This window comes from Serinus canaria, chromosome Z, assembly GCF_022539315.1.
Source record: "Serinus canaria isolate serCan28SL12 chromosome Z, serCan2020, whole genome shotgun sequence".
Classification (NCBI taxonomy): Eukaryota; Metazoa; Chordata; class Aves; order Passeriformes; family Fringillidae; genus Serinus; species Serinus canaria.
The window spans coordinates 62,510,792-62,535,193 of NC_066343.1; the positions used below are offsets into that span (position 1 = coordinate 62,510,792).

The 24,402-nt window shown below is 38.5% G+C and overlaps 1 protein-coding gene across 1 annotated transcript; it reads right to left on the reverse strand.

Moving 5' to 3' along the window:
- Nucleotides 1–1,596: 1,596 nt before the first annotated feature.
- Nucleotides 1,597–24,054, reverse strand: C7 (complement C7). Its single transcript, XM_018920630.3, has 18 exons — nt 23,900–24,054; nt 23,544–23,599; nt 22,733–22,805; nt 21,632–21,773; nt 20,692–20,833; nt 19,762–19,900; nt 18,955–19,077; nt 17,549–17,792; nt 16,765–16,878; nt 16,185–16,351; nt 14,945–15,173; nt 14,194–14,365; nt 13,740–13,827; nt 12,365–12,497; nt 11,600–11,791; nt 9,242–9,338; nt 4,061–4,245; nt 1,597–2,378 (listed from the first exon to the last, which is right to left on the reverse strand). The coding sequence occupies exons 1-18, from the start codon at nt 23,903–23,905 to the stop codon at nt 2,191–2,193; spliced, it is 2,490 nt and encodes an 829-aa protein (XP_018776175.2). The 5' UTR covers nt 23,906–24,054; the 3' UTR covers nt 1,597–2,190.
- Between the last annotated feature and the right edge of the window lie 348 nt (nt 24,055–24,402).

The window sequence follows — 24,402 nt, forward strand, 5'->3', positions numbered from 1 at the left end:
GAGCCCACAGAGAAGGAGCTGACTGGGCTTAGAAGTAGGAGGGGGAAAAATGAAGTGGGTAATTAGAGAGAAAAAGGAGAGAGAAAAAGTATTCAGATGGGTCAGATAAACAGCGAGATGTCAGGGACTGCATGAAGCATCTGAAATGCAGCCTTCATCAATATTTTGGCTGCCTTATCTCAGACTAATTTATTTTATGGACATGGAGAGCTGTTCCTGCTGATGTATTGAGATGATTATCTGGCAACTTTATTGTTTTTTGAAACAGGAATTCTCAATGTTTCTTGAAGCTCTGTGCTGGTTTTCCACATTTCACTATGTTTGAAGACATGAATCACCTAGTCAGTATATCTCTGTGCTATCTATCAGGAAATTTCCAGGTGATTTTTTTCTTGCCTTGAGCAGATATAGAAGCTATTGCTACCCAGTAGACTCACGGTCCAATCACATGTTGTGCCAAATGCCACAAGAAAAAGTTATAAATTGTGGACAAGAGACTTGAGAGTAATCAAGTAAGCAAACATCTGAGTGCTCTACAAACTACTACTTACTACTCCAGAGCAAATTATAAAGACAAATAGCTGATTAAATTTATTTGGATTTCGTTCTACTTATTTTCATCTGTATGCTATTCACAAAAATGTATTATTTGCTCAGGAAGAAAAAATAACCAAAACCCACAACCTGATATTATTATTCCAGACAGGTGGAAAATGTTATAAAGGTCAGGAGGTACTTTCAGTTAGTGTGTGGCAACTTTTCCCTCCAACATGGATATCCCCACAAGACTGCATCTTCAAGGAAAGCCACTCCTGTTCTGGCTTGCTCTTTATTGCCAGCATTAAAGAAAGCAAAGCTTTATCCAGCTGAGGGTAAGGTTTATGCAGGGAAACTACTGGTAAAAACGTGATAAACAAAAGAGATGTTTAATCTGACTATATTACTGGTAGTAAGAAATAATATCTGTTGCTTTGAAAGCATACATACATATTATACATGCTGATAGTACTGAACTTGGTTGAACATCCACTTGCTATCCAGCCCTCTGTCCTTGTTTGCATCCAAGAATAATCAGAAGGGATGGGACTGCCAGCACGGGTACCTGAATGGACTTGAAATATGTAAGCAAAGTTGTCATGGTCCAGCTATGCCAGAAAGAATGCTTAGCTCTGTAAGAAAAGAGTGTAGGAGACTTCTTTTATTCACGAATAATCATAAGATTATCCAGTCATATCTCCAAGGGGACTGCATGCAGAATGACCTCATTGCTGTAAAGATGTGTTTTCTCTAATAGCTGCCTTTGAGAAAGTTTTGCTAAGGCAGAAGGCCTCTTTGTTCCACCGTTTGTAAAGAAACCAGCCTTGGCATGAACATAAATGCATGTGACAAATGTAACTGAGCTACTTGTGCTTACAGGTGTAGCTCATTAAAATAATAATAATAATAATAATAATATAATAATAATAATATAATAATAATAATAATAATAATAATAATAATAATAATAATAATAATAATAATAATAATATAACAACATAAAATGATGATGAAGTGGTTCATGAAGTGGTTCTGTGTTTGAGAAGCTGAACACATAGATGAATTCTCATTACTTTATTATGGCTTTACTATTAATGCATATTGCTTTGATGTTTGAGTACATCAGACTCAACAACAACTTCAGTTCTGTGCAGAATGTTTGCTCAACTGAGTAGCGTATGGTGGAAAGAAGCTGCTTTATTAAAAGAGAAGAATCATACCTCTTACTCTGTAAAGCTTAGTCTGTATGTTTTGCTAATCTAAATCTACTCAGTGCAAGCCTATGTTTGTGTGGCTTTAAGAAAATCCTATTGACAGTGTCAGACATAGTAATCCATGATTAAAATTGCTACTTTGGCAATTGCGCTTCAGCAATACTTTTTAATTCCGATGGAAATATGAAGTAAATCTGCCAGTGGTAAGGCTGGTGCCTAAGCAAGAGCTCTGTTGTGAGCAGTTGTGGCAAGTGCCTCTCTGTCTAACAGAGCCTCAGGCCTTGATCCAGAGCCGACAAGATGCACAGTCTCATCAGCTGTGATGGATTTCACAGCAGAGCTTACATTTGGCAGAGCAAGGTGCAAAGTATGTCCTGACCAAGAGGTGACACATTTTGACATATCCTCCAGCAATAAGCAAAATAAAGCGTAACATATCTTATTTACTCTGCATGTCACAGGGCCTTATGCTGAGAAGGGTGACAGTCTCCCCCCGGCATCTGAGCAGCCCAACCTCACACTCGGTCATGGTCCGACGGGCAGCAGAGCCACTGACTTCAGCACAGACCTGGACACCTCCCTCCTCACACAGCCCATCTTCATCACAAACACAGGTGTTGGATGGCACTAAGCAAAAGCACAGAGGAAAAACACTCAGGATAGCAACCAAGTCACCAAAAAAAACCCAGACTAAAATGTTTCTAGGAAATCTGTAAGATTGAAAGCAATTTTCTGGAGGGTGGTCAGCTTTCACAAGACATGGACCTGTTGGAGCAGGATCAGAGGAAACCACAAAAGTTATCAGAGGGCTGGAGCACCTGGTTAAGGCCCATCCCTGGAAACATTCAAGATCATGTTGGACAGGGCTCTAAGGAACCTGGTCTAGTTGAAGACATCCTGGGTGATTGCAAGGTGGTTGGATAAGAGGATCTTTACAGGTTCCTTCCAACCCAAAGCTTCCTGTCATTTTTTCCTTAACCTAATTCCCTAATTCTTTCAGTAACATTAGCTGATATTCAGGCTCAGTGAAAAAACTAGAAGTAGAAACAAATTGTGCACTACTGGGGCTTCCTCTGATTGGAGAGGCTGATCATGCTTGTGGGAAAAACTTAAGGTGTCTCAGATGCTGTACTCAAAGACTTCTCTGATGTTACTTCTTGAACTGGTCCATGTATCTACTACTCTAGAGCTCAGATAACTTGTAAGATGAGAGATCTGTCTTTGGACACTAACAAACTGATCATGCAAACCCTTACAACTGGTATCTATATTTTCATACAGACAGTTTCATGAAGATCAAAGGATCTACTCCTATAAATAAATGTGTGTAGCTGTATCAGTGACATTCAGGTAAGAAGATTCCACCTGATATTTATTTTTCATAACTGACTTTTTTTTTTGATGTTGTATGCAATTTTTTGCCTGTGTTTGTCTTTGCTGAAGCTGCAGACAGCTTTGACTTTGTTGTTGTTATTCTATTTGTCTGTTCAACCCTGCTAGACAAAACAGATTAACTCCTATCTAGTAATCCTAGTTCTTTTCAAATTATGACAATAATCATGCCTCTAGCTTGGGCACTTCTAAAACCCTAATTTATTAGTTCATATTTCCATTCCTGGCAACCCTTCATTAAATGCAATGTAGCGTAGGACACTCAGGGAAAATAAATCAGGGATTTGAAAACTTCCACTGCAGACTGATTACAAAAACCAGGAACTATTTCCTCTGAGGGAAGAGGCCTCACCTTTAATCATTATACGAGAAACTGGGGATAGACAGTGAACAAACTTTATAAACCTACAACAGTAACTGGCTTTCCCAGCTAGCATACAATAAGACTTTTAATTCCTAACCACAGGATCCTGCTGGGGAGACTGCTTGGCAAAGAAGAGGATTAGTTACTCCCGTGGGCAGTAAGGGCTCCTGCAATTGCTCATTTAAGGAATCTGAACAGGTAGATACAGTGAAAAAGAGTACGGCAGGGGTTGGGTTTCACCCAGAGGAGAAAGTGAACCAAAAGGATGATTTACTAAACAGGGACTAGGAATAAGCTTTTCCTGTACATAGTATATTTTGTTACAATATCCTGCAGGGTTCTCTTTCCATGGTGGAATACTTCTGCCATATTTGGATACGAAACACTTGGCTAATGATTTGAGCCAGTTTAGCAGTGCCTGGTGCTTCTGGGAAGTACTGCAGATGCCATACCAGGACAGACCCACTGTCCAACTATGAATGCGTAAGTGGGGATAAAGATTTCCCTTTGGTCATATGAACAATTTTGTTTACAGTTTTGATAAATCTCTTACCATTGCATTTTTCCCATGAACGGCATGATCCACATGGTATTTCAGCCGCCTGAGGTACTTTGCAATTTTCTACATCAGTCAGAGAGTATTTTCTGCCCATGCACTCCAAGGCATGCATCTTGCAAACAGTTAAAGGTGTGCTTCTCTTGGTTCCTTGATCTGTAGCGCAAGTGTCCAGAGAAGGACTGAAAACAAAAGCAGGAATTGCACTACTTAAATGTGCTTTATATTGGTAACTCTTAAAAACTGCTGAGGGACTGGAAAAGTTGTAGCTAGACATTCAGAGTCTAGTTACAACTTCTCTGTTCACTTAAGTATGTCCTAAGAGTGCACCAAAGAACTCAAGACATAGACATACAGACAGTCCAGACTTCTTCCTTTTCCACAGCTTGCTCAGCGGAGTCAAGATCTGTCCCATCTGAAGGACAGGGATGTTACCATCTTTTTGCCATTGACCTCAGCAGCAGTGAGAGAGAGACTTTAGTTAAAAGTATTTCAGATCTCAGTTATTCTCTAGTTTATGACACATGCATGAATGTAAGTACACATACAGAAAACATTTCTTATACATATATGACACATACAAACATGCACATACAATATTTTTTAAGTATTTTTTAAATTTTAAGGTGTTCAAATATACTTTAAGATTTTTATTCTGGTGTCTTTTAAAATACTCAGCTTTTACTAAATAATACCTTATAATCGACCATCAGAAACCTAAGATATTTCTGGAAATACACATACATTTCCACAGAAATTTTAAGTAAAAAAATTACCCAGAAAAATTGCTTATTTCTCAAAATGCAGGTAGAGCTTTAACACCCACATAAATGAGCTTTTAAAACTGGTAATAACAATTCTTGGGCAACCTTAAATGGTGTTTGCTTTGGGGACAGTTCCAGGAAGTTGCCACCATTTGTGTTTCATGCTCCAAGTGTAGGAGGAGAGTAAAAAACCCTTCCATTACTTCAATTCCAAGAAGTTGTCATTATTTGCGTTTCATGTTCCAAGTGTAGGAGGGGAGGAAAAAACCCTTTTCCATTACTTCTGAGTTTTAATCTCAAACTCCTAGCTTCTCCACTTGTTCTCAATGCAATCAACAGTATTTGTGTGGAATGAACAAAAGAGTGACTATCTGGTTAGAGCATGCCTGTGCTCTCCTGGATGCATTTTACAGCCACAGGTAAAAGCCAGGGTACCAGAGAGCAGAGATAGACTCCCAGGGATGGAGAGCATTGACATTCAAAGCCTAGACCCAAAGCCTAATTTTCAGCACAGCTCCTCATTTTAAGCTCACAAACACTTCAATTGAAACCTTTGGTGTCTAACAGGCCAAATCTGAACATCAACCTCAGCTAAACAGGTGCTCAGTGGGGAGAAGAGGCTGATGAGGTACAGGCAAATGGCCCTATTGAGGAACAGGCAAATGGCCCTAATGAACTTCACTAGGATCACTGAAGAGAAGGGGAATGCCTGTAAGAGGAGGGAAAAGTGTAGTAAGAATGCCAGAACTCAAACCTTGCTAACTTAATGGTCAGGCATTAAGGTAACTTTTCTTTTTCTTTTCCTTTTTTCTTTTTGGTTTTTTTTTTCCCTGTACATTAGGAAGTGGATTTTGATCTATAAGAAGGGCACTAAGGAAAAGAGCCTTCTTCAAGCTTTGGGAATGGTTCTTAAAAAGATGACTTTGAAGCCTTGTAGAAGAGCTGGCTTTACAAAAATTTTAAAATACCTGTAGCATAGTGCATCTTTAAGGTATTTAAAATATAGTATGGAATTCATTAGCTACGCCTGGAAAGTTTGGTGCCTCTACCTGTGACCAAATATTTTTATGAACTGTATTATGTCTTCCACTTAGGTTAGCGTCCTCAGCCAAAGGTTAAGGTCCCTTAACAGCTGTCTGGGTCAAAATGACAGCTACTAAATCCCTAGTAAAGTTTGTTGCATGAATTTTCCTTAATCCTCTTTTGTTAATATAAAGAAGGAAGTTAACCCTCTTATTCTGAGGCACAAGAGAACAGACCAAGGGATATATAGCAGCAGGCAGCTGATAGAGGAAACAGGTGCACTTGTATGCATTGTACTGTTTGGTAATCTGGCTGCACAGTCTCTAAGACAGTGGGGCCGTGATTTTTATGTGGAATTTATCTTTACAGACAGAAGTATAAGTAAAACTCTCTGTTTATATATCATCTTAAAGAACAAAGTGTGTTCCCGGGGAAGCAATTGTATTTAATCTGTAATTAAATTTTTATTATATTTAAAATTGTTCAGAAGTCTTCTTTACTTGCCTAAGTGATAAATCTCAATATCTGAGTCTTAAGGTCAAAATCTTTCAGAGAAGGCAGCTTAATTTACCTAAAAATCTTAAGATCAGACGTCTGCACTTATCTGTCTGCTTTGCACCACTTTAGAAACACCCAAAAGAGGAAATGGAGCTGATTTAACCAGCTGCCAAAGCTTGAACCCAGGAGTTCATGGACCGTGTTGCCAAACTCTCACTAGAGTTCAATGCCTCATACTGTCTTGAAAGTGATTTACATATCTGCTACAGCTGGGTCAGCAGAATAAAGACAGTGAAAATCAACATGTTAAGTTGCATAAGAAAAAGTATGGAGAATCTTCACTCATAAGAGAAATTAATAATTTGCACTCATTGTTTAAAAAGGATATTTCCCAAGGCTGGGAATATCACATCATTGCAATAAAAATTTTTTAGAGGCAAGGAATAATCCTTGTGTAAAGTGAATGTGAGAAATTCAATATGTTTTACCTGAAAAAATAAGGTGAAGGATAAGAAAGATATTTTACTAAAGAACATATTATGAGAAACTAAATAATTCTGCTAAGTCCATAAATATCTTCACTACCTTTCATCAGCAATAAGAGGTAGGAAACTTTTGGTAAAAAATTCATCATACTGGGAACAATTTTAACTTCCTGGATTTACATTTGAGATGAGAAATTTTAAAGTAACACAGTCCAAGAACTCTCAGAAGATACATAGATGCTTTGCAAACAAATTTGAAGAAAAAAAAAGAGGGGATAGTACTCAAAAATTATTAAATCTCATCTTTCACTGTGGAGAAAGCTCTTAGCTACTGGAGGCTGAGGTTCCATCTGTATTAACACACCATGCTCTGGCCCCTTCCACGTGTTAGGGACAATTTACAAGAGTAGCTGGTGTCCCCCTTTGCCCCAGAGGACGGGGACTACATCAGAAATGGAATGGTTTCTCATCCTGGTCACTCCTGAGCTGTGCCTGGGAATTATACAGGAAATGGCTCTTGTCAAACGTCTAATTGCTATAGCAATTTAGCTGCTCTGGTGCCTAGGGATCATTCCCTTGCTCTCACTGATGAGGACATATGTAGCCCAAGGCACTCCACCAAGAGGGACAAATTACCAGCCTGTTCTAGGGTTTTTGTGCTGTTATGGGTGGTCTCTGTAGCTAGTCTCTTGGAAAGTAAAAGGATGGAGGAGAGGTGTGAAACCATTGTGTTCCTGAATTACCACAGGAACTCTTCTTGCTCCAAACACTCTTCAGAGGAGAGTCTGCTGAAAGTCACTGCCAAAACAAAGCAAGTTAATTCTGCTCTCTGAGGAAAGATCAGACCAAGATCTGCTTACATGTTTTACTCCTATGGCCTTATAACAGGCTGGAAGATTAGTCTGCTTTGACAGCTGATGATTTATCCCTCTGTCATTAGATGCATTATTTCAAGACAGTGAAATGATGGCATGAGGTAACAAAAATTACTGTTATCTATATTCTTGCCACTTTAAACATAATTATAAAAAACAGAAACAGGCAAGTAGTAGATTAATTACAAATGAACATTCAAAGCATAGCTAAATGTAATTCACTTAACTGCCAAGGTTACTCTGACTCTGCCCAGGGCCTTCCCTAGCCCTGACTCCCCTGTATTCTGTGTAACTGAATTCAACACACACATAAGCCTAGAAAGGAGTTGCTGATCTTTTTAAATAACTCTTGAGAGAAAAGAGCAGGACCAGATTACTTGAAGCATTTAGGTGTTTAAACATAGGACTAGCATTAGATTGCAGAGTTATGACAAACTTGGCACTTACCTTTGCACACAGGACAATGGCCTCTGACCCTAGGGAACTACCCAGTGGATCTGTATCTGAACTAAGCTCACCAATTTTAATTTTGAGATGTTCAGAGTGCTAATCTTGTCTTTAAATCAGAGTCATGATGCAGAGTACTCTTGGTCTATGTGCCTGATGGGAAGTACCCATGCTCTGCTGAAAGTTCTACCTTGAAATCACTTGAAACATCTTCACAGTTTCTTTCTCCTACCACACATGGGTAAGACATATTTGGTCTGTTATCCTGAAGTTTCCAAACTACTCAACTCAGTCACATAAATCTGGCCAGATTTCATAACTAGAGCCCACACCCACGTTATAGGAGTGACTTGATAGGAGACGTCAACCAGTCTATGCAAACCAGCCCAGATGCTGGAGTGCTGAACTCACTGGCACATCTGTTCATCAGTGCCATTTGGTCTCAGGTGTCTTCTTGTTATTCCTCTACTTTAGTTCTCTTCCTTTTGTGTCTCTCAAAGAACTGAGAGACTGACTCATTTCCTTACATTATTTCTTCTGCATTGTTTATTGCAGAAGATAGGCTTAGATTAAACAGGAAACAGCAAACTCTAATCTGCAACTTATGAAGTCAGGAAAAGTGACATGACTGGTCTGTGAAAACTGCTGTGTAAATGTGAAATGAAATTAGATTACTGTGCCTTTGATAACCCCCTAGTCTCTCAGCAGTAAAAAGAAATATGCTTTATTTCACTAGCTTATTGCTTTGATGGTTTGTGTCCCAAGGGCCTCTGTTGTAACGTTTCCTCAGTCCTCTAAATCTTGAAAACATAATTTTATCTTTTTTCATCTGCTTCACAGATCAAGCAAAATTATGCCTTCACTTTCTGTCATCCAACCAAATTTTAGCACTGCTAAAACCCACTGACAGTTCTGACAAGGCAGGTAAGTGATGAAGAGGACATTGACTGAGGTGTAAAACAAACCAAGTATGTCTCTTCCTCATGTAAGTAAAGTTTTCTCCTCTATCATAGACTAAAAACTTAATAAATGTAATTGGTCTTGAATGAAGTGAGAATCTAATTGCCAAATTGAGCCTGAACTTACCCACACTCATAGGGCATTTTGCACACACATTGTGACTGATATACCTTCTCCCATGGCTGACATTTAGGCTCTGTCACTTCTGTTTTCACATTGGGCACTGAAGTAGAAGAACACATAGATATAAAGGGTCAGAAAAACAAGATCTGCTGTGAAATTATCATTTGACTTTAAAAGGCACTGAATTATATAGTCATGACATGAAATCATATCCTACATGGTCATTAAAAGTATCTACTACAGGGAAGTAATCAACAGTATTAAAAAGATATGATACACTTTGCGAAGTTACTGTTCAGTAATTTATCCATGGGTCACCAGCCAGATGGAAAGAGACAAGAACTATGCTAAAACTTAAACATTCATCTCATTTCTGCAGAAGTTATTTGTTTCTGCTAAATTTAGCACTGCTGAATCATAGCTGGGAATAGTTTTATTGTTGGGTTTCAGAATTATTGACTTCACTGTTGTCACTAGAAAAGCTAAGGATCCAAAACCCTATGTCAACCCAAATACCTTTATACACTGATGGTAATGAAAATTACAAGTTCCATCATCCGTCCGCAGTTTGTACCAACTTTTAAAATAAAAATAATAGAAATTATTGGGGAATTTTCATGATCGAAGGTGTACCATTCTTAAAGTAGAGAGTTGTACTCCAAATTTTGCTAAACATTTCTTTGTAGGGTTCTGTGGCATGTTAACAGAAAGACCTTGCTAAATCCATATGGACTTTGCTAAATCCAATTTCCAAGTAGGTTTTATCCTGATTTTTTTCAGATTGCATGTCTGCTAACATGAAAATTTAGATTGCCTTTCCTAAAAAAATACCTTCCTTACAGATTAAGACTTGCTAAGCAAAACAGACAAATTATCAGAGAAGAAGAAAAAAAAAATTAAAAGAAAAAGTAAGAATTTCAGTGCATTATGATACAGACAGCAAGCATAACCCTGTCTTCCTGCAGAGGGGAAATTTTCACCAAAAATCACTGCATTTTCTTTATCTCCTGGGTAAGTGGTTGCATAGTGATTAAGCACTCCCATCCAAACTTATGTATGCCTTTGTGTCTGTGAATACTTATCTTCATAATTTTTACCCTTCTTATCTCATACTCCTTGAGTTTTTAACTGTTATTAATTAAATTGTTGTTCTTTATTTTTTTAACTTTTATACTAATATAATGCTTCCATACAGCCAAGCACAAGCTGTTTTTCTTTCTGATGGAAGCTTTTGAAACTTTCCAATTATTGCTGGAATTTGAGAACATGATGTTAGCAAAAAAACAAAAAACCAAATGGAAATCAGTCACTGAGGCTCAGCCTAAGTAACTGGTAACAGCAGTTCAGCACTGCTGCTCTGGCAGTTTAGCAGCAGCAAGTCATTTATGTACAGCTATGCCATTCCTTCAGAATCACTACACTTCCTGTTGATGTGTTTATGACAGCAGATGATTTACACCAGGAATCTCACAGGACTTCTGCCTTTTGAAGTCTAAGCCTGACTGTCACCTTCTTTTTTCTGCAGCTGAGGCAATGTCAGCAGCATTGGCTGATAAGGAGAGGACAGAATAAAATGTAGGAGATGTGCCTAGTCTCCTGCAGCAGTGCTTGTTGTCCCCAGTCAAGGGTCTCCCAAGGTGAATATGTGGGACCTCAGGTGAAGATGTGGTATGCTTGAAGCACAAGCAGCTTGGGTGCCTCTGTGTCGCTGATCAGCATCACAACAGTGCTCAAGAGAAATTCTTGTCTGTCTTCCACAGCTGGAAGAGGTGAGTTAGAGCTGCTTGAAGCTATAGCCTATTTCTCTTTCTGCCACTGCTGCCCATATCAAACTAGAGCTTAAACAATATGAACTTAAAGCAGCATTTTCCCATTGCTTCCAGTTCCTGGATATGTAATTCATATCAGCTGACTGCCAGATCAGCAAAAGTAGTCACCCAGCCCTGTCATCCTCTTTCACAAGAGGCTCTGGTGCACTGAACAGCTTCTAGATTGAAAAATCTAAGGTGTAGTTCATATAGTGGTAGTGTTATACAATGTGTGAAAAGTCAAACATATTTTGGTGGCAGAATAGACATCATAAATCCCAGGCAATCTCTTACAATAGATAGTGACAACACTCAATAGCAATAGGGGAATGGGAAGCAAAAAGCCTTAATGAAACTTCAATGAAATGCCTTCAGGCATCTTGTTTGCACAGACCACAGAAAACACACCCCCATGTTTTCTGCGTTTCTTGCTGGTAATGTAAGTATGGCTTCTCTATCACTATCTCAGCAATAGCTCTTTATATATGTAAACTTCATAAAGCTTAGTTGGAAAGAAACTCCTGCACTGTACTTGAGGACTGCAGTGGCTTACCTGGTCTCTTGCACTGGATAGTCTTCACATCAGGAGACCACTTGAGGCTGGGCTCACACAAAATAGTGTGTGCCCCTTCCAAGTGCATGCCATGTGGACAAGACAGAGTTATTCTCTCACCAATCTCGTACACAGGTTTCCATGGCTCTCCTTGCAAACCCCCCTCCAGCTCAGGCAGGAGACAAGCAGTTTCTGCGGATGGAGGCATTTGAGACAGCTGCAGTAAATCAGTGGATTGCGCAAAGCAGTCATGCATTTTATTTTCTCAAAAATTCCTTTAAAAATTGAATGGAGAGGTTAACTGACTTTCCTGTAGAAAGCTATCAGTCAGGATATTAACTCATCACACCAGTCAAACATGCAAAACTAGGGACACAGAGCCAATATATTCTCCTACTGCCTGCAGGTGCAGCGCTAGCTGTATGAGGGCTTCCCTCTCCTTAGGACCCATGTTTCTGTTGACAGTTCCCATTAGGCAACAGCTTCCTAGTAGATGGATATCATACATATGGGACCCTGGGAGAATATGTCCTGGTATCCACAGAGATAGCCTTAGAACTAGATTTTATGGGTGGTTTCAAATCCAGCATTACAGTATCTGGATTCACACTAGAGGTCAATTTAGACCTGATTACATCTAGGGAACTGGGAAATACAGGTGTGTCTTTTCCGCCCTTTTGTAGCTAGAAAGCAGGATGCTCTGAGATGTTCCATTGGAATTCAGAAATGGAGCTGTAGATCAAAACAAGAATCAGTCAGACATACCCTGGCAATATCTCTCTCCAACTTGCCACTGTAAATTACTGTGACACTTAGCAACAGGATCACCAACAAGAGAATATCCATGTTTGCATGCATAAACAATGTTTTTCCCAACTGGATATGAGTTTTCAGCATTCTGAAAGAAAATGAACAGGTGAAATTTTGGATATAAAATACAAGAACTACCAGCAGCACTCTTCGATTCTGGAATGCAGTAGCTGAGGACAGTGAGAATATTATTGCTACTCTACAACACAGTGATGAGACAGTCTGGAATATTGGGGGCAATCCTGGTTATCAAGTCACTAAATGTGATCAAAAAGGGTATGGAACAGTGCTTTCCTGATGGTGTATAAACAAACTGCAAATATGGCTGTTATCAAACATTAGCAGGGCAGGATAAGATCTTGAACAGCCTTGGCCTGGGGGGAGATCATAGTGACTGCATTGGTTTTGCCAATTTTTAGGATGCCATGTTATCAGCTTTCTAAAGGTTAACATGGACTTGAAGACCCAAGTTTTTTCTCATTTTATATTACACTGTCTTCTAAGGAGAGATCTTACGAAAAATTGAGACTACTCCATGAATTGCAGGGTTTTACATTTAGTTTGTGAACCAAAAATATCAATATAGGAGACACCTATTGATTGGGAAAAAAAAAAAAAAACCACTAGCAAAAGAAGAAGGGCAAGATTTTGGATCTTGCTGTAGGTTGCAGTTATGCAGAGGCAACTAATGAATTTTGAACTAATCCTTTTATCTATTTATTGAGCAAAGAGACTTATGACAGTCTGATAACATGAAGAAGGCATAATCCATTTCTCCAAGGGAGGAATTAGTCCCCCTTGTCAAATAGGCCTAAGCTATAGTGAGCCAAGTACCTTGCCAGGTCTTCATTTCACCAAAAAAAGCAGAATAGTGAGTTAGAGAGGGAAGATTCCTAAAATCTGTTTTTACAGAGGGAAGATTCCTAAAATGATTTTGTTATGGAATTCCTGAATAAGAGCCTTTTTCTATGTAGTTTCTTGTGATTTTATATGTAATCCATGTAGCTCAGTAAATTTTTAATATATATATGGAATAAAAGACAAGTAGATGACTTTTCTGTGTAGGTACCATGGGCCAGTGAAGCAGACATCTTGTTCTGATTTTGAGGGTCGGGCTTTTTTGGTTTTATCTAACTTTTAGTTTGAATAGTTTTGGATACTCTCATGTAAACATCAGACAGTGAAAAATGCTGCAAGAGTGGCTATTCACTTGTCAGATATTAAGCTTGCCAAGAGAAATACAAATTTGCAAGTGAACATCTATATTAACTGTAGAAAAGACATTTCAGGTAGGGATAGAAGAGATAACAGAGCAATAGAAATAACTCACTTGAACAAATCCATTTTCTAAGAGAGGAGGAGGTGAACAAAATTCTGTAGGATTTATGGATAAATCAAAACAGTGCGGTTCAATCAAGCTATGAAGTAAACAAAAGTACAGTTTAGTTTGAATTTAGTTTTCTTCCCTTTCAAAATGCTGCACTCCTCAGTGAAGCCCATGTTCAAGACTCTTATGCGTACATTTACATCACGATTATATTGAAATCAGGCACTGCCAGGCTATCCAAGAGAGTGGTAAATAGAATGCTGTCAAGTTTACTAGCTCTTACCCCATTTTCTAGCCTTATCTTCTATGACATTCACAGCTTCTGAATTTCATTTTCTTTCCACTTAAATATTAAAGCTCAGTACATGATCTCCTTGAATTCAATAGTTTATTCACCCCTCTGAAACAAATTCTTAAATCTTTCAGCAGTTGTCTCCAAGTATTTTTTATTACTTACCGAAGATGCTGCAACTCTTCATCTTCACACACTTTGCTTTCATGCTGCTCTCCCGGGCAGGTCTTCCCACCACCATGTGGGGAGGGGTTGTTGCAAGTTCTACTCCTTGATTTCCTTCCCCCTGAACAAGGACTCCAGGAAGACCAGCAGCTCCAGTGTCCATCTACAATGCCTGTGCAACATTTGGGAATATTTGGTTTAATCTGAAAACTACTCTCTTTAAATCACCCTTTTAAGCATTCGCTCTGAGAGTTTTAAAAGTACAGGCTGCTCAAAACTAGTGATGGCTCCAACTGTGCCCTTGCAGAGAATTCCAGATTTTAATAATCTAATCTTCCATTTTTACCCAGCTTTGACATAGGTATAATTCCACAGAGGCTATGTATTATCACTGTCTGAGAGAACATAAAAACAGCTACCAGCTGCTACTAAGTAAAAAATGAAAAAGGAAAAAAATTTAAGTCACTGATAATTAATATAGGATAGGTACCTACTTATAGGTGGTTGCATTGAGCAGTTAGTATTGTCCACTGTTTTTAACACTAATAATAAAACCAGCTCTTTGCTAAGGACTGTTTAGACATGCTAAACAAAGACTCAGGCTTGGCATGACCCTCCCCATGCTCTTTGTTTGCAGTGATTTCTCACCCCAGCAGCCACTGCATGGGTGTGCAGTGCAACAGACAGACTCTGGAAGCAGGAGGGCACATTCTGCCACTTGTAAATTTTTACAGGTTTAAAGAGTGCTGACCTGGCTCATCTTGCACGAGGGTTCCCAGCTCACAAGCTGCTCCAAAAGTGTAAGGCTTGCAGTAACACACACACTGTGTTCCCTCCACGGCCGCCTCACCACCATTCTGGCAAGGCTGACATTTGCAGGGATCATTTTCAGCCATATATTCTTCAATGGCTTGTTTTAGGTAGTGCTTTTTGACTGAGGAGCAGGGCACTTCCTTTACCAGCTCAGATAATGGTGTTAGCTACACACAGTAGGAAAACATGCATATTAAATAGGTATTACTGTAATATAAGAGTTTATAAGCACATTTCATCATGCAAAATAATTTGTGACATATGCTTCTGCACATGGGAGTTAGCATATTAGATGCTCTAATTTGCTAATTAGCTAAAATCTTATGTTAGTATTTAATATTAGCCTTTTTATGAAAAGCCAGTCCTGCTTAAAAGCATCCTTTAAAGCTACTGGTATATCAGTCATGTTTAAACATATTTGAGGTATGAGAATGCAGGTGAGATAAAAGTACAACACAGACCAACAATGAACTTGAATTCTTGAATTCTCACCCAGATGTTCCCAGCATAAAAAAAATGACATTTAAAGAACTCATTATGGCATTTCATTGGACAGTGATCAGAACAGAAATTGAAGTTATTTTGCATTTAAATTGATTACTTTATGATATTATATGCTTTTACATTTAGCCAAAAACTTCCCAACAGAAATATTTGGGGTTTATACCATATGGACAGAGTATGTGGGCAGTTCCCAAAAGGGACATAGGCTAGGTAGCAGTGAATAGGGCCATGCCCGGCTCTGAACTGTCTCACTTGGAGAATCTCCAGTTATGCTAAACTTCTGGATTCAAAGTGAAGGAGGAGAAATAAAAGGGATATGCAGAAGTTGGCAAGTGAAGTGAAAGCCACACAGACATGCCCATATGCATTTTGGGAAATGGGCTATCTCAAATTGGGTCTATCTCCAATGCTAACATGACCCTCTATTCCTAACCAGAACTCCACTTAAGTCACTGAAGGCTGGTATTGACCTGTCAACGGACTTAGATTTCTGATGCACCTGATCATATTAGCTTCACAGCATTTTCTTCCTGAGCATTTTCCTTTTTTACAAAGTGATCTGAAAACAAAATGAGTGTAGATCACAACATGATTAATCACCAGCTGTAGCTTATTAATTTCTCCTCTTAAGGGGATCCCATCTGCTCACCTTTGCTTCAGGAAAATAGCCTTACCTTTTTTTTAATTACTCTGGGATAGTCTGTCACTGATGCAGCCCACAAGGTGTACATCCGACTGTTTCCAGCAGGATTATCCAGGTCTAGATAACTAAGGCCTGCAACAGCACCTGGGCTTCCTCCTTCTATGTAAGGGTCTCCTTTAATTTTATTGCCAGTGCTTCCTGCAGATTCAGGATGGGAAATACATAAAATGTAGGTGTTGCTATGATTACAAATTGAAATAGAAACAATGCACACAAAAGCTCTGCTAGAAAGTAGTGAAAGGACTCACTGGTGCAGTTCAACCACCTGTGCCTACACTGATCACATATAGGTAGTATCTATTTTTCCAGGTGTCTTGGCAGCTCTAACTTAGGGTGTTCAGAGAAGTGCTATTTTCTGGGAAAGCATTAGCAATAATTGACAGCAATAAGTGCCAGAGAGCCTTTTAAACCAGACACTGGATGTGTGGGTTTAGCATATTAGGACAGAATTCATCAAAGTTATCAACACCTGCTCCTCATTTTGACAGCTATTTAGGATGAGATGAGAGATAGATACATGACAAATGTGTGAGTCACCATTGAACATTTACCTGAAGAAGTCAGTAGCAGTTCATCCAGTTTGGTGCATTCCTTCTTCTTCTTTTTCACAATGAGTGCATTCCAGCCTGATGAGGTACACTTGTACAAGTCTGTTATGCTGACACCTGCAGATAATGCAGCCATTAACAATACTGTACACAGAAAGTGTGTTGGATTCATTTCTGAGTTTTCCACTGGCTAGAGAGGTCATGATCTCTCTCTTTATGAGAGACATTAAGCTTTTCATCCATAAGCTTTAGCAATGTGTGGATCTTCCCACTAACACAAATGCTAGGTAGTTACCTCCTAGTTTAAGTGTAGTAAATTGCTAAAGCTTATGGATTAATGCTCAGAAGTGTGAGGTGTATCTGGGAAGAGTTTACAGTATCATTTATTTTCTCACCTCAGCTCAAACTGATAACCATTATAGGTGCCATTCTGGCGTTTGCTCTTTAATATTTTCTGCTCTACACAGTTTTACCCAATCTTGATCTCCATGTAACCTTTAAGCTTTAACATTGTTTGAGAGTTATATTCAAGTTCAGCCTGAGGAGGTCCTAAACTGACTCTAATTTTTTTCTATATGTACCCAGAGCACTGCAGGTCACAAACATGGATCTAGAACTAAATGCTGTGATTTGAGCACATTTTTTTAGTCATCCTTCTTTTGATCATGAAGAGAATGTAGTAACTTGTAGTTACTTGATTTTAGACATTACCTGGAAAAACATATATATAAATTTTTATTCTTGATTACTGACTTTGCTTTCTGCAACAAACACTCTAGTACTCTACCTTCTGCCTTCATTTTGTCAGTATCCATATAAAAAATAACTTTGTAGTGTCCTCCTAGAGACCCAGAATGTAAGAAGTGTGTCCCAAAATGTTCAATAAGTCTTCGGTAGACGCTGTACTCGTAGACGACTGGAAGGTTGAACAGTTCCTTCCAGAAAGGCTCCGCAAGAGTGAGAAAGTCTGGGCGGTTGTTAATAAACTGAGCAACTTCCACACTGTTCTCAACAACCATCAGCTGCTTACTCTGGGGGAAGGAAAAGCCATCAGTCATACTCCATGTGACTATCAGAGTGGCTCCTAATAGCCAGATGGCACACACATTCTACTGGCAACTAATCAACAGCTTTATAGAGCTGTTAGATATGTCTAAGCAACACAGTAATGCAAAAAGAACACCTGAAGTCATGAAATATGGTTGAACGTTTACTTATAATTGCTGCAATATCTTTGTTTTCCTCCTGTGTACTTGAAAACTAGCATAAGGACAAGTGAGATCTCACTCTTGAAAGATAATGGTGGCTTCCAGAAGGCTTTCAGAAACCTGGCAGAAGGTTAACAAGCTTTGTCTGAAAGCAAACCACTGTTTGTACAGCTGTTCTTTGCACCCTGTTTTGACTAGGTAAGACTTCTGTTGTAAGGGGCTCTAGCCATTTCAAGGATGCTGCTAATTATAAAGGCATATATGCCTCCAATATGCCTCTACAATACTATTCACTTTAGATTCTCAAAGTTGCTTTTGAACTTGGTTATGCTGAGTCTCAAAATATGTCATTATTGGTGTCTGCTTGGGGGCCATAAAATGCATACATTTGTTACTTGATTTTATTTTCTCTAAGATAGAGGTTGTACTTCATAACTGAAAATTACTCTCAAATTATTTATCTAATGCTTCTTTTAAAATAAGTTAAAGGCATAAGCACTGTGACCTTCTGGCTGTTAAAGACAACAGATTTCTCTCTTAATGGAGTTCTACTAATGGAAAATGTATTACAAAATAAGTTAATTTTAACCACAGAAGTATTTCAATCTTTTTGCTCCACTATACTGACCAAGATGTAGCAGAGAAAAGGGGACAATAAACCACTTGAATAAAAGAAAAAGATAAATCAATTATGAGAAGAAGCCAATGATTTCTTCCTTAAATAGGGAGAAAAAACAGATAGTATATAAAAAATTACTACTAAATAGGTAATAGGGAGGAAATAGAAACAGCAGCCAGCTCCTCTGGATTGATAAGCAAGCCAGTGATCTCTTTTTAAAGGTTTTATGGGATATTTACTGTCATGCACTTTGTGACAAATGTGTCTTTATAAAAAAAGCATTTTCATCTCACTACAAAAATACGTGAGTAAAATAATGAAAATATTTTTGCAAAGCACTAAGCTACAAGGACAAGTTATACATACCTTTTGCAGATTTTTAGTCTCTGTCTGCTTGTATTTGTTTGAATTTTCATACTTCTCTGCGTGTTTCATATAAGACCAGGTGCTGTTGAAAAACTCATAACTAAAATCATTTTGAACTTTAACCTAGAAGGTGAAAGACAGACATCTGTATGAACAACTTCATGCAGGATTTTAAAACTATAACCTATAGAGTAGAGCAAGGCCTTTCTGAAGAAAAATAGGCTGATGTGTTTTTCAGGCTGAATCCATTTTACATTTCATAAAAAGTACTGCACACTATTGAAAAAGCATGGAAATGCATTCACACACACACACACACACACACACACACACACACACACATATATATAAATCTCAAGTATTTACGCTATGCAGTAAAGTACATTATGGATTGTTTGGCATGCTTCTGATAAATGTGAGACAAACCAAATCACTGAGACTGACTTCAAATAAAACATTTCTGGAAGATCTACACAAAAAATGCCAAAGCCCCGTATTTCACCTCCAAAAAGCATTCCTTAGGGTGATTCAGGTCACTGTTTATGCTAAGGAGATTAGGTTTACATTCAGTCTAACTGTGAGAGATTTAGAAATCACATCTGAGAAATTAATCTCTGTTTTTTCCTTTTATTTTAGCAAGATTCACACTAATTTATATTTCAAAAAAATAAGCAACTGCAGAGAGGGTACAAGTGTCAGTGAGCTGTGTTTAGGGAAGCGCACCTGCCAAAGGTCCCTGCAAACTTTGCATCATTCTCCCCTTTAATCCTGACTATAAATACAAAGCTATTCTTGAAGAAAACATACCTGAAAATTATAAGCGAGAACACTTTCACTCAGCCTGTAGTATTCTCTCCTATCGCCGCTAAAGACCTTTCTGCATTGCCCTCCAAAGCTTTTTGTATGAATGACTCTTCCCTTAGTCTCACCAGTAATAATATCAAAGCTACAAGAAGAAAAAACATGTCATTAAGACAGAGACAAAAATTACAGAGCCATTATAACTGAGTGCTGTATCTGCAAGTCATGATCACAGGTTTATTTTACCACAGGGTTATCACCTGGTAGACTTTTATCCATGCGGAACTGCAGTACACATAGCATGTTACAGCATTGAAAGGGAAATGTTGGTCTTGATTTGTCAACAAAAACTAACATGTCATTCTCTTTAAGATATTTATATCTGTCTCAACTGATTTTAAGTTTTATTGTTTGAACAATTACTGCTACACAGGAACAACAGGACATCCATTCCAAAATGGGGCTGGAGATGGGGACGGTTATTATATCTGAGGTGTAGCATAACAAGTGATAAATCAACACCAAAGAAACTTAATTATTTGACAGGTTGTAGTTCAGATGTAGAAACAGAAGTCCATTTGAATCTAGAGTGCTAAATTCAACAGCAATGAACAAAAAGAATAAACATTTTTGGCTCCTTTTTTCTATCCTGAAGGTCATATGTTACTATTTTAAATTTGATTTAATATCTTAGTAGCTGTCTTTCAATGGCAGGAACAAAACACTAGAAGCTTTATTCAGTGCTTCAGGTCAAAGGACCTGTACATCCTGCACTGAACCACTGGCATGGTGGAAGCAGTTATACTGAACATTTTTGCATATGGGATGTTTTACCATAAGCTCAGAAAATCTATCTATACATCCAGAGCTTGCAAATACATCAAAATGTAGAGTGCATTTGGTACCACTACTACTGAGCCTGGCACAGAACATTACCCTGCTCCTGTAAGTTCTGAATTCAGAGGTGTTTTGTCAATATCGCATACAGTTTTCCTCTCTTCACATCGATCTTCATCTGCACCATCATCCTCACAGTCTTGATCGCCATTGCACACTAAGGATCTGCTAATACACTGACCTAAATCAGGACAAACATAAATGGAAAAAAGAAGCTTTCTTAGTTTAAAAATAGATCACTTAAAATCAAAGCAGAAGTCCTATTAATCTACTACATTAATTATCATATTCACTCCCATGATGAACAGACTGTGTTCATGAGGGCTTGTGAAGCATTAAAAGTAGACATAAAGAAATAGTGCATAGCACACTCGAGAGAGCCATAGCCATTCAAGGCTTATGATATATCAGTGAAACAGCTGACTTCTAGATCTGCTTCCTAAGCTTTCACCCTTTGACCCAAATCCTTTTAGTGATTAACTGTGTTGTCTCCCTAGTAGAAACAAACAAGTTTATCACGGTCCTCTCTGACAAATATATGCCAATGAGATAATGTGCTCCTCTGTGAAGTTTTGGGAGATGCTTGGATACATTTTATGGAGCATTAGTTTTCATGATCCAGGTCATTTCATATTTGAAAATAGCCTAGAACAGCTGCAAGACATCAGTGTAAGGTTGCATTCCTTAACTACCTTTTTATAACTGAAAAAACCCTGTTCTCTGGGGCTAACAAGGCAGAATGAGTTAGAGAGGGTACCAGGGCTACAGCATATTATCTTCAATGCTCTGCAATACTCCAGATTAAATTAAAAGCATGCATAGTCGAGACTGGAAACAAAGGAAATATTCACCTGAGTCAAATTCACCTGTAGATCAAGAACACTGCAAATACATTACCCATTTACTGAATTTGAAAAATAACAAGGTTGTTTTCTTAACTTCATGAGTGGAAATTATTAAAAATTATCTTGGGTGGTACCTGAGAAACACCTGAACCGATCACCACAGCCATCTTCTGTTGGGCATCCCCTTGTGGGGGTACATGGTCTTGTTTCAAAGGTATGCCCAGAGCAGGGATTTCCCCCATACTGGCCATAAACTGCCACTGTCCGTCTCCTAATCTGAATGCAAATCAAAAGATATTTTAGGAAATACAAATGCAAAGCCAGAATAGTTTGCTACTGTGAAGACACCGCTGCTGGGAAGGCACTGTCTGCTACTACTCCAGACATTCAGTATTTTTTCTGAGAACAGTCACACCTGGTATTACCACCATAAGGTAGCAAACTCTCAAGTTCATAGAAAGACAACACTTTAGTTTGTAATGTCTTTAGCCTGGTGCACGAGCTTGGCTTGGTTTATTCAAAAATCTAATATGTAACTGAAGCCAAGAGAAAGCTGCTAAGAAAATTAAGTGGTTTTTTTTTTACATTTTTAATAGGACTAGCCATGCCTGATATGAATTTCTTAATGTTTTTCAAGGTAAACAACATCATTAAGGAAGATGATAAAATCTTGCATCCAGTAGGCTAGTTTTTGTTTCTAAAAAAAGTAAGTACTATCTCGTTGCACATCTTCAATATTGACTAATCCCTCCTTAATTGGTATAACATCAAAGTAAATGAGAAGGAAAATCAAACACAAGTGTCTTGCACATCTAGAGTTGCAGTGGAAAAATTATCAACTTATTTTCATTGAAGGTAACACTTTGAAACCAAGTTTTCTTCCCTTGACATGATGCCACCAATGAAAAGTCAGTGGAATTGGTACAAACAAGCATCAGCAGAGGAATATCTGTGTTTACCAGACAGGTAAGCTGAGCTTTTTGAAACTATCGCCAAAATAAAAAGAGCACAAATTATTTTACAACATGAACATCGTAGCTCTGAAAGGAAACATATTGGGACAGAATGGAGGATTTATCTTCTTAGTTCTTTGCTCTTCGGTCTTCTTGTTCTGCTGGGGATTTTGTCTGAGAATCTCATTTGGGGGTTGAATGTTAGAATGGCTTCTTAATTACTGGGGAGAAAATTATATGCTAATGAGGTTCTGAATACAGAAAAGATGTGTCCATCTTTACCTGTTTTTGAGTACAGCCATTGCACTCGGACCAAGGGCCAAAAGAATTCCAGCGGCAATGGATTGGAGAAGGGCTGCTCCGGTATTGGTTTTTGCATTAAAAATAAACAAACAAAACCCAATCAAAACACAACAGAGGAAAAACATCAACAAAAAACCCACCCTGACCCCCCCCCCCAAAACCCCTCCCCCAAATAAAAAACAACAAGCAAAAGAAAAGAGAGGGGAAAATCATCAGGGATCTCCATCCATGAGCATGAGTGCAAAACGTCCCTAAAAGGCAAAGCAAGCCTTCCATAATAGTTAGGATATGACCAAGTTTACTATAAAACAAATTGGATTTGCTTTTCATGTGTCAGAATTAAATCAGTCCCAGCTTGGCCTTTCTGACCATTGGAAAGAAGAAACTAGACATATTCACCTAGCCTAAAGATCAGCCACAAAAGAAACTGCTAGTTTCCATGGGAGGTTTTGGGGGTACAACTTGTCCCTGGGACTGGGGCTGGCTTGGGGTAAGCTGTGCTGTGTTTCACTGACACAGGTTGCTGTGCCTCACGCCACCACTGTGTACCCTCTTCCCCAAGGACGGCTGAATCTTCTGGGTAGAAATTAAAGGACACCATAATCCCTTACTGTTGTTGTCACTAGTGGCAGTGCCAGAGATGACATCAAACAGTATGTATTTCTCAGAAAATACAGTTTGTATTTCCCAGGAAATATACCTGATGACCCCTTGAAACCCTGCCTCACATCACACACCATAATTATACATGCTTAAGTTTCAGCATGTATTTTATTAAACAAATATTCACCTGGAAAGAATGGGAAAGAAGCCTGAAATTTCCAGCAACAGAAAAATCCTCAGCACCTGAAAAAAAAGGGAAGTAAAAGCAAATTTACTTTGCTTTCCTACTTTTTCCTGCCTTTTTAGGTCATGCAGTTGTTCAAGGTTTCTGCAATCCATACACTAATCAGCTTTAGAAATAAAAGAAAAATGTCTCACAGATTTTTCAGCTTTGTTGTGCAAGCTTAATTTTAAATTTTCTTCTTTCTTGCAATACTGTCCAATTACTTTTTTTTTTTCAGCTATTTCTCCATATAAATTAATATTTCATTGCACTTTTCATTTTCACTTCATCAGTACAATTTAAGTAATCAATTTTCTTACCTTCATGTTAGATAAAATACTCAGATATACAGCAATTACCAGGGAAAATGCACCTCTAGCATTTTCAATTTGGAAGTCAAAGGAGTCAGTCAGTCTGTCTGTTGCTGTTCGTCTCCTCTCATTCTGCCTTGCTACCCTGCTTTTCTTTCCCTAAAAGGGTTGAATATTGCCAAGGAATTTTAACCTTAACCCATCTAGCTCTCTCCAGGGACGCAGCCTGCTTTGGGAGCTGCTCAGTATTTTTAAGACATATAAATCAAGGCTTGGATATATATAACAGGGGCTGGCAGAAAATTATGAGCACTTACTGAAAGAAGAATCATCTTTTCTTTATCTTCTCATAGTTTCTTTCCTCTGAACAAGCCTTTTGAGAGATCCCCAGCCACATGCACTACACCATGGCTGAATTCACGGCTGCAGCAGGAAGAACTGCTCTAGGATAAAGCTGATGTTGCTAAGGTTTCATTTTAAGCACAAATATTTGTAATCCACTTCCAAAGCCT